Raw genomic sequence first — 18417 nt, 5'->3', positions numbered from 1 at the left:
CTCAACATTCAGAAAACGAAGATCATGGCATCCGGTCCCATCACTTCACGGGAAATAGATGGGGAAACAGTGGAAACAGTGTCAGACTTTACTTTTTTGGGCTCCAAAATCACAGCAGATGGTGATCGCAGCCATGAAATTAAGAGACGCTTACTCCTTGGAAGAAAAGTTATGACCAACCTAGACGGAGGGGAAAGTCGCTCCGTCATGTCCGACTCTTCGCGACCCCATTGACTGTAGCCTACCAGGCTTCTCAGTCCATGGGATTTTTCCAGGCAAGAGTACTGGAATGGCTTGCCATTTCCTTCTCCAGGGGATCTTCCCGACCCAGGGATCAAACCCAGGTCTCCTGCATTATAGGCAGAAGCTTTACCCACTGAGCCACCAAGGAAGCCCAACCTAGATAGCATATTCAAAAGCAGAGACATTACTTTGCCGACTAAGTTCCGTCTAGTCAAGGCTATGGTTTTTCCAGTGGTCATGTATGGATGTGAGAGTTGGACTGTGAAGAAGGCTGAGCGCCGAAGAATTGATGCTTTTGAACTGTGGTGTTGGAGAAGACTCTTGAGAGTCCCTTGGACTGCAAGGAGATCCAACCAGTTCATTCTGAAGGAGATCAGCCCTGGGATCTCTTTGGAAGGAATGATGCTAAGGCTGAAACTCCAGTACTTTGGCCACCTCATGCGAAGAGTTGACTCATTGGAAAAGACTCTGATGCTGGGAGGGATTTGGGGCAGGAGGAGAAGGGGACGACAGAGGATGAGATGGCTGGATGGCATCACAGACTCGATGGTTGTGAAAGAAAGGAAAGTGAAGTCGCGTCCAACTCTTTGCGACCCCACGGACTGTATTTAGCTCACCAGACTCCTCCGTCCATGGGATTCTCCAGGCAAGAATACTGGAGTGGGTTGCCATTTCCTTCTCCAGGGTATCTTCCCAACTCAGGGATCGAACAGGCAGACGCTTTAACCTCTGAGCCACCAGGGAACATGAGTGTGAGTGAACTCCGGGAGTTGGTGATGGACAGGGAGGCCTGGCGTGCTGCGATTCATGGGGTTGCAAAGAGTCGTACACGACTGAGCGACTGAATTGAACTGAACTGAACTGAACTGAACTGAACTGAACCGGAAGAGTTCCGGAAAGGTCTAAAGAAGACACCGCGTGTCTGTCCACATCCCAGAATCCCTCTCGCTAGCATCCATCTTGGCTGAGCGATGCATGCGCCACCGGGAAAGACTCTGAATTAAGAGTCATTGGCCAGAGACCACCCGGAAACTAATCCCATCACCATAAAACACGAGACTGCGAGCCACACGGCAGAGCAGTTCTCCTGGGTTCCTTTACCCTACTGCTCTCCACCGGAGTGCCCTTTCCCAATAAAATCTCTCCTTGGACAATTCATTTTCGAGTGTTAGACAAGAGCCCAGTTTCGGGCCCTGGAAGGGGTCCGCCATCCTGCAACAGTACTGGAGGCAAGTGGCAAAGGAGAAAACTGCAGGGCGAGGGCCTCCCTTCCATTTCCCGATGCCCGAGGGCAGGATTTTCTCTAGCCGCCTTTTAATATATTTATTTATTTTGCCCCAAGATAAAGCTGAGGACTGGGTGGGAAGAGTCCTGTGGCGAAACTGGTACTGATACTTTAAGAAAACCAGTCAGTTTCGCCACAGGACGCTTCCCACCCAGGCCTCAGCTTTAGCCTGGGGCAAAATAAATATATTAAAAGGCGACTAGAGAAAATCCTGCCCTCGGGCAATGAGAAACGGAAGAGAGGCCCTCGCCCTGCAAGTTTTCTCCTTTGCCACTTGGAGTGGCAGGTTCTGCCGCCCGACTGTGGCCGAGGAAGGACTGCGTCATCCGAGGCGGTGGTGCCTCGGCCAGCCGTGAGCGCGCGCATAAACCTGACCAAGGTCCGCCTGCGACAAGCACCGCCCAGAGCAAAACCCAGGTAAGCGCCTGGAGGCGCGCGAGCTTCCCTACGCATGCGCATGCCGCGCTGGGGCGGGATTTGAGCGAGCAACGCGAGGAGCGCGTGCGCTGCGGCGGTGGGCGGGGCCAGGGCGGGGCCGTCGAGAGGCGGGGGTCTGATCTTCCCCGACAGCCCCGCCCCTCGATCGGCGTCTACCCCCGGGAGGCTGCAACCGCTGCAGCTCTGCCCTTCCCGGTTGGCGGGGCCAGCTGCGCCCCGGTTCTTGGGTGATCATGGGGGACCCCAGCAAGCACGACATCCTGACCATCTTCAAGCGCCTCCGCTCGGTGCCCACCAACAAGGTAACGGCCGCCAGGAGTGTTCAGGCTCGCCTGGCATCCCTGCGGGATCCCGGGGACGGCCCCTACGGCGCCAGTGGCCGCGGCCGCTGGGAGGAGGAGCCGGCCCGGCCTGTGTGACACGTCGCACTGTGCGGCCGCAAAGGCTGGGCCTGGCCTGGGTCCGGTCGGTGCGCTGCCCTCCCCGCTTCAGCAAGGAAGGGGCGGGGGAGGGGGCGCACGCCAATGTCCAAGGCTGGGTGGACACCTGGGAAGTCCTGGGGGCGGGAGGCGGGAGCATCTGGGGGTCCCAGGGGCGTACGGGGCCTGGGAGCTTACGGGGAGGCAGAGGGGGCTTTGAGGGGGCAGCAGAGTGGACACTTGTGTTCCTGAGAGAACTAGGGGCGACCTGAGAGAGGAATGGAGGGGAGGGGGGCGTACATGGGGCTCCCGCGATTGGGGGCGGACCCCGCAGGGCACCTGTGACCCAGCCAGGAAGTATGCACTGGGTCAGAAACTCCAGCTGGTAGCGCTGGGCAAGCTGAACATGCCCCCTCCCCACCTTCGAGCTCACCTCTGAGTCTCCCCAGAGGCGCCAGCTGGAGGCTGGTTGGTGCCCTGTGTCCTTTGGTGGGAGCCTCAATCTCCGTGTCTCATGAAGCTGCTAAGTAGTTGCTGCTAAGTGACTTGGAGCTCTCTTGCTAAGAAAGCCCCGCAGAGACTCTTTCCCTTCCTTCCCTTTGGGTCCCCTTTGGAGATTAGAGTTTTCCTTTTTTTTCTTCATCTCATGGGCTGTTTCCCACCCCTATGACTCTTAGCACTTTTTGCGACTGGCTACAGCACTTTTTGCGACTGGGATGACGCATCAGGCTAAGTGATACCCACGGTGAGGATCACAGGTTGGCGTGGAACCTGGCTAGTGCAAAGGCCGGTCATGTCGGCATGGACTCTCCCCTCTTCTCCGTGACTGTTCTGCCTGGCCCCCACTGCCACCTCCAAAGTGAACAGCTGTTAACCAGCATGGTCATGAGCCTCGACAGGATGGCACAGAAAGTCCCAGAGTTTTACAACATGTAGATGTCTTTCAGTCCAGGTGGAGGGGAGCCAGTATTTTTATAGCCTAAGAGAAATACGAAAGGAAGCCATTTATTGGAGGTGATATCTGACGAATGTAAGAAAGACCAGAGGAGAAAGGTTCTTGGAATTCTCCAGTGCCGATTTCTTTGCTGTTTTCTTGATTTTCAAATTTCCGTGAATCTGTTTATCAAGAGTGGTTGCTGTAAACTAGACAAGATAAGGGTCTAGAGTTAGCAGAGTAGAAACCATGTATTTCTGTCTGCTTTATCTTAGAAACATAACATATGTTCTCATTGACTGAACTCATCAACAGGAAGGTGCCCCTTTTAAATAAGAAGTCAGTGTTTTTATACCAAGAATGCTTTTGAAGGACATGTGTGGGCTTGCCTATAAATTGTTGTCCAGACCCTGTGACTTCCTGTCACTTTGGGCAGATTACTTGACCACTTTGTGCCTTTTTTCCCTCATCTGAAAATGGGGCATGAGCCGAGTCTAATTTAGAGAGTTATTGTGAGGATTAAATGAGAAAATCCAAGAAAAACACTTAGAGTAGTACCTGGATATACTGGCCATCGATACATATCAGCTATTTTTGTTATTATTATTTTAATTATAAACAACACACCTGTAAAAAAAAGTGTATATTCTGTAGTAGGGCTAATAAAAGCATTGAGCAAAAGTAGTTTGTGGTAGTGTTCCACGGTGTGGTACACTGTTAGTAATAAACCATTGGGCTTCCCTTGTGGCTCAGCTGGTAAAGAATGCGCCTGCTATGCGGGAGACCTGGGTTCAATCCCTGGGTTGGGAAGATCCCCTGGAGAAGGGAAAGGCTCCCCCCTCCAGCGTTCTGGCCTGGAGAATCCATGGACTGTATAGACCATGGGGTTGCAAAGAGAATAAACCACTGGGCTTCCCAGGTGGCGCTAGAGGTAAAGAACTGCCTGCCAAGGCAGGAGACATAAAAGATGCAGTTTCCATCCCTGGGTCGGGAAGATCCCCTGGAGGAGGCCATGGCAACCCACTCCAGTGTTCTTGCCTGGAGAAGCCCATGGACAGAGGAGCCGGGCGGGCTATGGTCCATCAGGTTGCACAGAGTTGAGCACAACTGGAGCGACTTAGCATGCACACACGCACAATAAACCTTTACCTAAGCCAAGATGAAAACTAGTTATAATGATGTGGAAGGATTAATCAGCATTTTTAAAATGAGAAGGTTAAAAAGAGCTCTAAGACACATGACACAGGAAAGGTGCTTAAAAACACTGGTTTATTTTTAGAATGCGGCATCCAACTGCTCCCTCTCTGTGTATGGGGAATATTTACTCTGGATCAAAGGTTTACCTCAAAGGGTCAGTTTTCTAGTTTGTGAAATCCTTCCCATCTCAGCTGTTCCTTGATGTTACATTGATTGTTTGAGTTATTCATTCAACAAATACCAGTTAAGCCCCTGCAGTGTGCCGGGCACTGCAAAGCACTGAGGATGCGCCGGTGGGAAGGGGACAGGTTGCTGCCTTTTTGGAGCTAGTGGTCCTGTGTCTAGAGGACAGCTCAAGGGCTGCCTGGTCTGGAGAGAGGCAGCGCAATGAAGGGATGAAGAGTGTGCTCGAGGGCAGACGGCCTGTCTGGGCTCTCATCCCTCTGAAACTACTTCCTTCACTATGACCCTTCACTTCGTACTTCCTTAGTTTTCTCTAACATGGGGATGAAGAGTGGCTTTATAATCTTTGCAGGTAACTTGAAACATGCAAAGTGAACACTGAGGGCTCTTGTTGGAAAAGTATTAAGAATTTCAGGATGGCACAGCAGAGCACTAACCACTCATGGGCCCTTCTGTGTGCCATGAGGGCCCCGTGTGAGTGAATGCATGGACCACACACACACCTAGAAGCTGGCCCTGATGGGGATAAGAAAATTGCCTTCTTATATGGTTAGAAAGATTCTGTTGACCAGCAACAATGCCTGGCATGGAACATATTAGCTGTGATTTCTATAGTAATTATTATTTTCACGCAAGACAAAACAAACTGCTAGTGTAAAATTATTTTTATTACCATAAGAGCTGATATTTTGCTTAGAAAACCATATCTCCACTTTGGTTTGTCATTATTGTTCAGTTGCTAAGTCGTGTCCAACTCTTTGTGACCCATGGATTGCAGCATGCCAGGTTTCCCTGTCCTCCACCATCTCCCAGAGTTTGCTCAAATTCATGTCCACTGAGTCAGTAGTGCCATTCAACTGTCTCATCGTCGTCCCCTTCTCCTGCCTTCAATCTTTCCCAGAATCAGGGTCTTTTCCAATGAGTTGGCTCTTTGCATCAGGTGGCCAAAGTATTGGAGCTTCAGCTTTAGCATCGAGTCCTTCCAATGAATATTCAGGGTTGATTTCCTTTAGGATTGACCAGTCTGATCTCCTTGCTGTCCAAAGGACTCTCAAGAGTTTTCTCCAAGACCACAATTGAAAAGCGTCGATTCTTTGGCATTTTGGTTTACGGCTGCATATCAAAGCACAGCGGAGTCCCTGTTCCAGCAGGAGAACCAAGGCAGCACTTGTGAGAGCCAGGCTGGGATTTCTAGCTGCCCTCTGACCTTAGCCTCCACAGGTCACCGTCTTGGCTCAGGAGCTCTTCAACCACCTGTTTGCATTTAGTCCATGCTTTGTATCAGGCTCAACGCTCAGAGCTCAGATCAAGCAAGTAAGGCCCCAGCCCTCATGGAGCTACATTCTTAGTTGGTAGCTCAGGAAGATGCTGATGCCGCTTGTTAAAAACCCTGATGCTGTCTTTTCACAGCCAGCCTTGCAGCCGCCTCGGGAGTGATTCTCGGACTTGCCTGCTCTGGGCTGTGTGCTCCCAGCCTCTGCATCTCCCTGCACAGGGCCATTTTCCTGCACAGGCCTTTGCCACCTACTGCCCTTTTAGACTATCCTTGATGTCCCAAATGCCACTTGTACCCTGTCTAGAAAACTTTGCATCCTATCCTTGCTTTCTGAGGTTCAGCATTATAACTAGTGTTGTCTTTCCTGCTAGGACTCCTAGACTGCTGTGAGCTCCACAGGCCAACTTTGCATGTCACTCCATGTGTGCCAGGGGCTTCCCGATAGTGGCAGCTGTTGGCTGAGTGAATGAGGAAGTACAGTGGCCTCTTGCAGGGGGATGGCACCTTTGGCAGAGTCAGTCCCACTATGTGGCAGCCCACTAGAAGGGATTCCTTACTCTAATGGCTGGTACCCCGGGGTGTATTCATTTTCATGTCCCGGGTGGTCCTAGTGGTAAGGAATCCACCTGCCAATGCTGGAGACACAAGAGACTTGAGTTTGATCCCTGGGTTGGGAAGATCCCCTGGAGGAGGGCCTGGCAACCCACTCTAGTATTCCTGCCTGGAGAATCTCCATGGACAGAAGAGCCTGGCGGGCTCCAGCCCATGGGATCGCAAACAGTTGGACATGACTGAAGTGGCTTAACATGCATGCCTTTCTCCTACATTGGTGGCCTGTTGGGACTCAGCAAGTGTTTGTGGAATCAGTGCCACCATCCATTTCTTAATACTTCAGGCTCTGCCACGGCGTCTGGCATACAGCAGGCAATCAACAAACACCGAAGTGAATGACCGGTGTCTCTCATGTCAGCTGTCACCCCTCCGCCACTATTCCCATAGGCTTCATGTGAACCTGTCACCGTGAAGGGCTTTGGAAAATCCACGTGTGTTTTCACGCTTGTATTGCCCTCAAGAGGCCAGAAGCCAGATCTCTCTTCATGGTTAAAGTTGGAACAACCTTCACAGAGGGGGCTCTGCCTGAAAAGCATATCTGAAATTTGGGATCTTTAAAAAAAAAACCTATTCTTGGAACTTTTTACTTTTCTGTTGTTCTGGTTTTAATTCATTACAAATATTAATTCCATGACAAGCACTGTGTATTTTAGAATACTTTTATGTCTCATTATTAGATGAAGAATGTTTGACTCCAGTCAGTGTTGAGGGGGCTGGCGATAATTTTTGAGCTGGTGCTATTTTTTACAAACTGTTCATTTGATTAATATATTTACTGAATGCTAAGTGTGGGTACGTCACTATTTTTCAGGCTCTGTGGGAGATAAAAAAACTACACAGAAAACATTGATTGAGCTCTCACCACGTCTGGGCTCTGTGCTGATGAGGGAGGAGGGGTCCCCAGGACCCCAGTAGGAGTGCCAGGCACCCTCTGTGCAGGAGGGGGCATGCTCCGTGGGCGGGAGCTGTGTGTCTGTTATAAAAGTGGTCTGCAGAGAGTGGAGGGGGCAGAGGTCGTGAAGGACACAGCGTTCCACGCAGCGATAGCTCTCCATATCAGTATCCTCTGCAGAACTCAGCATCTTAAAACAACAAACACAACTCGTCTCACACAGCTTTTGAAGGCCAGGAATCTTCGGGGAGAGGGGGCTCAGCTGGCGAAAATACGGGTTTCTTTTTTTTTCCTGGAAAACAATTCTATTATTAGTGGAATTCTTAACAGTCCTGTTGTTCCGACTCTAATTAATCAGTAGTACTAATTTCCATGACAAGCACGGTGTCTGTGCTCCTGTCATCAGATGAAGATTGGCGACTTGCGTCATCGTTGAGGCTGGAGGTTCAGGGCCTCTCATGAGGCTGCAGCCACTGAAGGCTGGGGCTTCTACTCCAAGCTCACCCACGCGGCGGTCAGCCGGCCTCCGCTTCCCACTGGCTGTCGGATTGAAGGCCTCGGTTCCTCCCCACGTGGGTCTCTCCACTAGGCTGCCCAGTGACCTCCTGACATGGCAGCTGCTGTCCCCCAGAGCCAGGGATTCAGGGGAGAGGGAGCCGGAGAGAGAAAGGAAGCCGCAGGGCCTTTTAGGACCGAACCCGGAAATGACGCACCAGCACGTCTGCCGTATCATTGGTCACACAAGTCTCCTGGGCAGAGTGAGGCTGGAGATTACATGAGGGTTTAGGACCAGGATTTGGGATTCCCTGGTGGCTCAGATGGTAAAGCTGCTGCTGCTGCTGCTAAGTCGCTTCAGTCGTGTCCGACTCTGTGCGACCCCATAGACGGCAGCCCACCAGGCAAGAACTGGAGTGGGTTGCCATTTCCTTCTCCAATGCATAAAAGTGAAAAGTGAAAGTGAAAGTGAAGTTGCTCAGTCGTGTCTGACTTCTAGCAACCCCATGGACTGCAGCCTACCAGGCTCCTCCGTCCATGGGATTTTCCAGGCAAGAGTGCTGGAGTGGGGTGCCATTGCCTTCTCCGAGACGGTAAAGCATCTGCCCGCACGGTAAAGCATCTGCCCGCAATGCGAGAGACCTGGGTTCGATCCCTGGTTCGGAAAGATCTGGAGAAGTGAAGTGAAGTGAAAGTCGCTCAGTTGTGTCGGACTAACTCTTTGCGATCCCATGGACTATATATTCCATGGTCCATGGAATTCTCTAATCCAGAACACTGGAGTGGGTAGCCTTTCCCCTCTCCAGGGGATCTTCCCAACTCAGGGATCAAACCCAGGTCTCCCACATGGCAAATGGATTCTTTACCAGCTGAGCCACAAGAGAAACCCCACCCTGGAGAAGGAAATGGCAACCCACTCCAGTACTCTTGCCGAGAAAATTCCATGGATGGAGGAGGCTGGTGGGCTACAGTCCATAGGGTCGCAAAGAGTCGGATACAACTGAGCGACTTTGCTTCACTTAGGACCAGGAGCGCAGGATCCCAGGGGCATCTTGGAGTCTGGCTACCATGCTCTCTGCCTCCTCTGGTTTAGGAGGAAAGAAACATGCGTGAACACCTGCCATCTAGTGGAGAGCCACTGCCCAGGAGACTGTAAGGCGCTGGGCGTTTCCAGCAGGATATTCGTGTCTAGTGTTTGTTCACGTGACGGGGGAGGAGCCCTGTTGACGCTTCATGCATGCGTCGTATTTGAGATGATAAACACACCTGAGTTCACTACACATCCCGCTGAGTGTTATAATAACCTGTATGTGTTCCTCAACTCTTTGTGACCCAATGGACCATAGTCCACCAGGCTCCTCTGTCCATGGGATTTTCCCAGCAAGAAATACCGGAATTGCCATTTCCTCCTCCAGGGGATCTTCCCGACCCAGAGGTGGAATTCGTGTCTCCCGCGTCTCCTGCACTACCGGTGGATGCTTTACCACTGAGCCACCAGGGACGTGTTATAATAGATATACAATAACATGTAATTTATTATGTAATTAATGCATTGTATTAATATTTCTATTTATATAATATGTGTAGTATAATAATATCATCATAAATGAAGTAGAAATTTGAGCCTTTTAAAAAAAAATCAAGGTGAGATTTTTTTTCTAGTAGCCAGTTTGTTTATTATTTTTGGCTGTATCGCACCACTTATGGGGTCTTAGTTCCCTGAACATGGCTTGAACCCAGGGCCCAGCAGTGAAAGCGTTGAGTCCTTATCACTGTACCACCAAGGAATTCCCTCTAATAATCAGTTTAAATTGTGAGGCTTAAGCAGTTTTCAAGCCAAATCCTGTTATTGTCCTATAGGATGGCTGATCTGGCCAACAAGAATCAATTGGTGACTGAGTTTTGAACTTTTCTTTCAGGTGTGTTTTGACTGTGGTGCCAAGAACCCCAGCTGGGCCAGCATCACCTACGGGGTATTCCTGTGCATCGACTGCTCAGGGGGCCACCGGTCCCTGGGCGTCCACCTGAGTTTCATTCGGTAAGCGGGCCTCTCTCCTGGGGGCGGGGGTGAGTACAATGTCCCATGGGTCTCTCTCCCCTTTTCCTTTACGTTTGCTTTGCCGTCAAGTAACAAGAGAGGTAGGTCGAGTCATGGAGATTTAAGTCTACCGGTAACTGAGTAAACTGGGAAAATGAGTAATTTTCTATTCAGCTGCTGTTCTGTAGAGCCCGGCCCAAGAGCCGAGGCAGTGGTGTTGAAGACAGAGTCGGAATCTAGGGTCTGAGGCAGGGTCCCAGGGTCTAGGGTCCTTTTCCTTTGTTGTTGTGTTCAGTCGCTCAGTTGTGTCTGATTCTGCGACCCCACGGACTGCAGCACACCAGGCCTCCCTGTCCTTCACCATCTCCTGGAGTTTGCTCAAGCTCATCTCCATCGAGTCGGTGATGCCATCCAACCGTCTCAACCTCTGTCGCCCCCTTTTCCTTTTTTACCTTCTGATGATTAGCAGCACATGGGAGTCTTGCTCTGACCCCTCCTGGGTGACAGGGGGTTCTGTCTGTCCATCACTCCTTCAGCTATAGTTACTTAAGTCAGGGGGACCCTCGGAGCTGGGTTTCGCCTCTAGCATAATCCAACAGCTCAGGCTCCCAAGGACATTAACAGAGCTGGAGGGAATGATTGTTGTATGAAAGATGTGTGCAGTGTGAAGCCTTTTTTCTTAACCTGCACATATGTGTTGTCTGGGCTCCTCTAGGGATTACCTGCCTCTACTCTGACCCTCTATGGGGCCTTTGTGGGTACTAAAGGTACCCCACATTCCAGTGGGAAGCTGGATGTGCCCTTGTGTGAAGTTAAATACATTGAGATAAGGATCCCCAGGCAGGCTCTGGGCTTGCAAGCCAAACAGGATGTACACTCAAGTAGTCCTTGCCTCTGCAGGGCACCCCTGGGGCTCAGATCTCCCCATGGCTGGCCTCCCCTAGTCAGTTCACCTGTTTCCCTGCCTGTTAGGACTTAAGGACTACATTGATCCTACAACATGATTACCACAAAGAGTATTTGTCCCCGTAGACTAACCTATTAATATTATTATTTTTTACTATATTAACCTAAAAAGCTTTCTTTATATGCTCTCATGAATTCTTTTTCTCAGAAATCAGTTTATAAGAGCTGCTGCTGCTGCTGCTAAATCGCTTCAGTCGTGTCCGACCCTGTGTGACCCCATAGACAGCAGCCCACCAGGCTCCTCTGTCCCTGGGATTCTCCAGGCAAGAACACTGGAGTGGGTTGCCATTGCCTTCTCCAATGCATGAGAGTGAAAAGTGAAAGTGAAGTCGCTCAGTCGTGTCCGCCTCTTCGAGACCCCATGGACTATAACCTACCAGGCTCCTCCGTCCATGGGAGCAGAATGTGTTCAATATTATAGCTGTTTTAACTCCATAGGCAATGATTTAGGGAAGGGAATTCTCTTGTGTGTTCTTATACTTTCTTGTTCCTTAGACACAGGATATTTTTTAACACACTCTCCAGTCCTCGTATCTTTTTCAAATGTGGAGGGGTGTGGTTGCCACGGCAAGTGTATCTGCGTGTACTTTTCCCCCCCAGGTCGATTGTCACCAGGTAACACATGGTGACCCACTCTGCCCAGAGCTCCAGATGCCCAGACTCTGTGTGCCAGTGGCTCTCCTCCTCTCTGCTCGGCCCCACCCACCAGAGCGGGCCCTCCCTTTTCCCCACCACACAGCGCACTGCCAGTTTAAACTATCCCAGGAAACGAGGTGGCTTTCTGACGTGTCCCCAGCTGAGGGAAGGGCTGACTGAGAGCCTGACGAGACTGGACAGCAGGGTCTACTTTGGGCTGTTGCCAGTTTAATCACCACCCTTGGAAAAGTTAGATAAATATAACCGGGTGAATCACGACGCTTGTACACGATTCAAAAACAGCCATTAAGGGGAAAAAAAGTCTCTGTACATATGACTGAGGGCAGCAGTCGAGGATTTGGGCAGGAGAAAGTCAAGGATGATAAGGGTATTTAAGGATTTTTTTTTCAGAGGTGGAGGGCTGCTCTTTAAACATTTTTCATTGATTTAAAAAAAAAAATTACAAACATTAGTTCATTGGGAAAAAAAAATCCAAACAGTCCTAGAGAAGGAAGTGAAAGTCCTCCCTCTAGAACTCCCTTCCCTCTTTCTTCTCTCCCGCTGCGAACCGGCCACACATCACATGCGCGCGCACACACACACACAAAGTCTCATTTCCTGGGCATGAACATATTAACAGTTTGGTGTGGGTGGAATGTTTATTTAATAAGAGCTATGTTTTGGGTTTTTTTAAAGTAGAATTTCAAGTCAATAAGTTTGCAAAGGAAAAAATCATGAACTCTGGCTTTTGCCAAGCAAAAAGGGAAAGGGAGGTTAGGCATCTGCGGAAATGGCCGACTGCGCTGGGAGCCGCCGGCGGCGTGGACCTGGTGTGGCCCCGCCCCCTCCCCACCCCCCACCCCAGGCCCAGAGCTCTGCCCCCAGGGCCTGGGACAGCAAGCCTCCCCGAGCTCCTCTCTGGCTGTTTCTTCTCTAGTTCACCATTAAGTGTTTCACAAGCCATGGAGGTGCAGGGGGTCTCAGCCTCACGTCACCATAGTTGGGCTGGGGCTACAAATACAACATAAATAGTAAGGTGGTCTATACAGAGCACTGATAGAAACAGCGTCTCCTTCTGCTTGGAAAATTAGGCAAAGTTTAAACAGAAGGTAGCAGTCGCAGCGAACTTCAAAGGCCTGGTGCGACTTTGATAACGGAGAGACAAGGAGGGCAGCACTCAGATAGTGAGAAAAAGTCCAGAGGGAATTCTCTGGTGGTCCAGCGGCTAAGACTCTGTGCTCCGAGTGCAGGGGGCCCAGGTTCAACCCCTGGTCGGGGAACTGGATCCCGCAGGTCGCAGCTAAGAGGCTTCCCCGGTGGCTCGGTGGTAAAGAATCGGCCTGCAATGCAGGAGACATGGGCTCGATCCCAGGGCCAGGAAGACCCTCTGGAGAAGGGAAATGGCAACCCACCGCGGTATTCTTGCCTGGGAAGTCCCATGGACAGGAGAGCCTGACCGGCTGCAGTTCATGGGGTCACAAGAGTCGGACGTGAGTTAGCGACTAAATCACCACCGGCGCCACTGCAACTAAGACCCGTAGCAGCCAAATAAATAAGCACAAGAAAAGGTGTAGAGACGGAAAAAAGTGAAATGTCTGGTAGCTATTTTTTAATGCATAGGAAGATGAGACGTTAGATTCAGAGGGGAAGGTCTCTGTGACCTTGGCAGGGTCTTGATTGACTGCCAGGCTGGGAGCTGAAACGTTTTACTCCTGAGGCCCAGGAGGGGTGCACTTGGGAGGGGAAGACTGACGTGGGCCTGGGCACAGTGGGTGCCCCGAGGTTCACGAGGCAGTGCTGGGTGGGCCCTGAGAGTGAGGACACTGGAGCTTCGCTGCTGGGGGTCTGAATCCTGCTGCCATCCCTTACTAGCTCCGGGTGTGCTCCTTACCTCTCTGTGTCTCCGTCTTCTTCCCTTGAAAGTGGAGACGAGAAAGCTTATACTCTTCCTAGGGCTTTGGCAGGAGTGAGCGAATGAACTCGCATGGATCCTGGCACGTGGCAAGCCGCCAGCTTGTTGACAGTGATCAGATCTGAATTATCTGGGTGCCAGCTTAGTGGACGAAAGAGGAGAACCTTTTTATGTTAGCTTAGAAATGCAACATCTCCTGTGACCTTGAATTAGCCCATCAAGCCAGTTATAAACAAATGGCTGCCTGAAAGCCGTTGCTGGGCTTGTCTGTGAGAGTCTAGATTACTAGTTATGGTGTAATTTACTCCACTTACAATTTTTGATTACATGATAACTTTGTCATGTTTATTTGTGAGATTCGTTCTGATTTCATAAGTTTCTGAAATCCATTTAAATGCTCTACTTACAAAAAAAAATACTGGTTACAGCAGCCATCAGTGAAGCTAATTCATGCAGTTTTTAAGGCAGTTATGTGTTGACATATAAGGATTACAGAAGTTGTGGGAAACCTGTTTTTCCATTGACCTAATTTGTTAACAGAAGCTGTTTTGTTAAAGTGACACTAATTCTCCAACTTCTCTTGCTTTCCTTGCTTTCCTTTTTATTAGCACTGTCATAGGCCCTTGCCTTTTCCACTTCTCTTAATCTAAATTAAAGGTGAGATACAACCTACAGGGAGTCACCTCCTCCTATAGGAACGGGAACTGACAAGCAGTTCGAATGGCCTCTTAAGGTTGACTATATTCAGAGTCCAGTACCATCAACGTTTTATTTTGAAATTCCAATGTTGGCAGAGAAAATCTCTGTCAGGTCAGTTTAAACACAATCAGTTCTTCCTTTTATTTCTAAGAAATATAGATATAGAAATATTTGGCTTGGGGACTTCCCTGGTGGTTCAGTGGTTAAAACTCCGAGTTTCGAGTGCAAGGGGTGCAGGTTTGATTCCTGGTCCAGGAACTAAGATCCTACATGCTATGAGGTGTGGCCAAAAATAGATAAATAAAATACAAATACTTTTGTATAAAAAAAATGAAATACTTGGTGTTTTTTTTTAAGATAGTTTATGATTAAAAGTTGTGAGGTAGGTTAGCAAATCTGAATACTTATAGCCTCAATTTTAGGACTTTTAAAAATATTTAAAGCAAGGTACCTAGTATGTGCCTGTGCTAGGAGTTGAGAGAAAAATATGGGGTGTTCCTGTCCCCTGGAGCTTGCTGCTTGTAACAGTGCGACAGAGTCACCACAGTGATGCTGGTGGTGCTGGTGGTGCTGGTGGTGCTGGTGGTGGTGGTGATGGTGCTGGTGGTGCTGGTGGTGCTGGTGGTGCTGGTGGTGGTGGTGATGGTGGTGCTGGTGGTGCTGGTGGTGATGGTGGTACTGGTGGTGATGGTGCTGGTGGTGCTGGTGATGGTGCTGGTGGTGGTGGTGGTAGTGATGGTGATGGTGGTGCTGGTGGTGCTGGTGGTGATGGTGGTGCTGGTGGTGCTGGTGGTGCTGGTGGTGATGGTGGTACTGGTGGTGATGGTGCTGGTGGTGCTGGTGATGGTGCTGGTGGTGGTGGTGGTAGTGATGGTGATGGTGGTGATGGTGGTGCTGGTGGTGCTGGTGGTGGTGGTGGTGATGGTGGTGCTGGTGGTGGTGGTGCTAGTGATGGTGATGGTGGTGCTGGTGGTGCTAGTGGTGATGGTGGTGATGGTGGTGGTGATGGTGGTGATGCTGGTGATGGTGATGGTGGTTGTGGTGATGGTGGTGCTGGTGGTGATGCTGGTGGTGATGATGATGGTGGTGCTGGTGGTGCTGGTGGTGCTGGTGGTGATGGTGGTGATGGTGGTGCTGGTGGTGCTGGTGGTGCTGGTGGTGCTGGTGGTGATGGTGGTGATGGTGGTGCTGGTGGTGCTGGTGGTGATGGTGGTGCTGGTGGTGCTGGTGGTGCTGGTGGTGATGGTGGTGATGGTGGTGCTGGTGGTGCTGGTGGTGCTGGTGGTGATGGTGGTGATGGTGGTGCTGGTGGTGCTGGTGGTGATGGTGGTGCTGGTGGTGCTGGTGGTGATGGTGGTGATGGTGGTGATGGTGGTGCTGGTGGTGCTGGTGGTGATGGTGATGATGATGATGGTGGTGACAGTGATGCTGTGACTATAATGATGGTGGCGATGAGAATTTTAGCCATATGGTATTGATTGTGAGCCAGCACCTTTCCAATATTAGCTCATTTCTATAAGAGTGAAATAGATACTACTATAATTATCCCTACTTTACAGATGAGGAAAGTAAGATGCAGAGAGGTTAAGTGATTTCCCCAAGGCCATGCAGCTCGTAGTTACAGAGTAGAGATTTGCACTTTGAAGCTCCCTCCAGAGATTGTGCTGTTGACTGCCACCTTGTGTCCCAAGAGGTGGGGATGGCACCTAACTTAGCCTGGGGGAATTCATGAAAATGTGATGACTAAGCAAGGTCTTTCAGAGAAAGAATTTCAGAACAATATACATAATTTAATCACCTTGCTTGGTATTCAGATTCCAAAGAAAGATTTTTTTTTGTCTTTCATAAGAAATCTGTTTCTTATAAAGTAGGGTTTAATTTTTTACTTTTCATATATTACCATGAAGTCAGTTTGTCCTATGTATATTTAATAATATGTATTAGTATTAATCTTAAGGTAGCTATTGGCCTCAAAATAATGTCCTAATATTTACAAAAGTTAAACAATACCAATAGGCAGAGAAATAAGAGAAACAGGAAAGGCAGCATAAGAGGATATTTTTTGATGAATATGGAGCTTCTTTTCTTTCTACCTTGCCCATTAGTAAAGGATGGAGGTTCAACCTATACCCATTTCAAAATGCCCACGTTCCTTACCAGTTAGTGTGGGAAAAGCTAGTGTTGAATGTAGGGACAGCCTTGTTTTTTGCTCTATGTTTATGCTCTAAACAGCCTTGTTTTGTCTATGGATTCAATGGAAAGATTTCTAATATTGTCTACAGAGATCGCTTGGTAAATTTTTATAGTTAGGGACTATAGTTACTGCTTTTGCCTTGCTCTTAGATTATAAACAAGTCGGGTACAAGGCACCGTGGCGATAGGAAGCACACAGTTTTCACTTCAGCAACATTAAATCCTGGGTTTTCTCCCCTCCCTGATGGTGGTGATGTTGAGTGGGTCCCTTCTACTTGATAAGACTGTGAGCATCCTCCAGGCTGCTGTTAAGGGTCAAACTGGACAAATCAATAGCTGACCTGGAAAAACTCCAAACGGTACATCGCTTTTCAGAGCCTTGGCTTCTAGGAAGGGTGAGAGGGTCCAGGAGCAGCTTGTACCGACTGTCATTCCCTGGAGCTCCAGCATCCCAGAAGCATGTGTCACTGTTAACGGAAACTTAGACTTCTTCAGGATCCTGCAGGTTGAGGAAATCTTATTCTCAAGAGTCGAGTGGCCTGATTCTGGGGACGAACAGTATTAACATTTCAAAATACTTTTTTCCATTTAGATCTACAGAGTTGGATTCTAACTGGTCTTGGTTTCAATTGCGATGCATGCAAGTTGGAGGAAATGCGAATGCAGTAAGTTCACCTTAGGTTTCTCGTTTTCTTCTTGTACACGTGTGTTGCACTCGTAAAGAAGTTCAGCGTTTGCATGTAAGAGTGCAGGAGGCACTGCTGGACGGTGGGAAGACGTGGTGGGCTTATGAGCTGGGTGACCCAGATGGCTTGTTTATCCAGAGATCTATTAGAAGCCTGATAAACAAGAAGCCCTGGGCTAGGATACAGTGATGGGCAGATGACTGAGACGCCTCCCTTACCGGCAGAGACAGAGAGCAAGTAAAGAAGTAAATAACCAAGAAGGCAACAGGTGGCAGTGCTTGGAAGAAAAAGGAAACAGGAGTGATGATGCAGAGGAACTGGGAGGCTTCTTTGTGATAATACAGTTTTTTAATATCTGCGGGTGTCTTTTGTACTTGGATGGAATGCTTCGAGGTTCTTTTATCTCAATTTTATTTATTAAATCTACAAATTTAAAAAGCCATTTTCCAAATCTTCAAATATAGTATGTAAATATCATGTGTCAATTTATAAACTTAGTAATTTCTCTGTAAAAGTAGCTTTTGACGTGTTCGATTAACTTATAATAAAAGAGCAAATTTCCTTAACCCCATTTAGAAACCTAGCTAAGGATCCTCAACCATTTTAAATTTCATTTTCAAATTCAATATATCTGATTTCTAAAACACTAAACTGGCAGCTTTACAAATCTAGCCAGCAAAATCTCCCTTTATATAAAATACCATTATATGTTTATAGCAGTATGCCAAAATGATATAGGTTGAGTAAGTAGAATTCCTTGAGACATACCATTAAATGTTCAAAGTATTAAAAATCAGTGAATAAAAATAAATGTATATGCATTTTTTTTTTTAGAAAGGGACTTCCCTGGTGGTCCAGCGGCTAAGACTCCTTGCTCCTAATGCTGGGGTCCCAGGTTTGATCACGGGTCTGGGAACTAGATCCTACATGCCCCAGTGAAGCTCCCATGTGCGGCAACTAAGACCTGGTGTAGCCAAGTAAATAAATAAAAATAAATACTCAAAGTATTAGAAATCAAATTGGTGTCCATTTCAAGTACAATTTATATCGAGCTTCAATTAAATATTCAAAATTAAAATAGTCAATCTAAAAGAATAATTTTCAAAATACCGGTTTCCTTTGGATCAGTGTCTCAGCCTTTTTCTTCATTACTGTTCCCTAAGCAGAAAAATGAGATTTAAATTCATCAGTTAGCTTGTTTTAAATTTAAATTGGATTTAGTTTTCCCTAGTGAGAGAAATTAAATACCAAGGACTATGATTTTTGACAGGTAGGGGTGATCTTTGGAAGGCTACAAAGTATGGTAATAACCA

The 18417-nt window shown here is 48.6% G+C and overlaps 1 protein-coding gene across 1 annotated transcript in view; it reads left to right on the top strand.

Moving 5' to 3' along the window:
- The first annotated feature begins 2000 nt into the window (after positions 1-2000).
- The window catches only part of ARFGAP3 (ARF GTPase activating protein 3), a 51237-nt gene continuing 34820 nt past the window's right edge, over positions 2001-18417 (top strand). Inside the window, exons 1-3 of the mRNA XM_069581702.1 lie at positions 2001-2268; positions 9894-10012; positions 17011-17083. Of these exons, the coding sequence (XP_069437803.1) occupies positions 2200-2268; positions 9894-10012; positions 17011-17083 (261 nt within the window). The 5' untranslated portion in view covers positions 2001-2199. The remainder of the gene's footprint in view (positions 2269-9893; positions 10013-17010; positions 17084-18417) is intronic.

This window comes from Ovis canadensis, chromosome 3, assembly GCF_042477335.2.
Source record: "Ovis canadensis isolate MfBH-ARS-UI-01 breed Bighorn chromosome 3, ARS-UI_OviCan_v2, whole genome shotgun sequence".
Lineage (NCBI taxonomy): Eukaryota > Metazoa > Chordata > Mammalia > Artiodactyla > Bovidae > Ovis > Ovis canadensis.
Note: the sequence above shows the minus strand (reverse complement) of the source record. Positions and strands in the feature narration are given on the sequence as shown.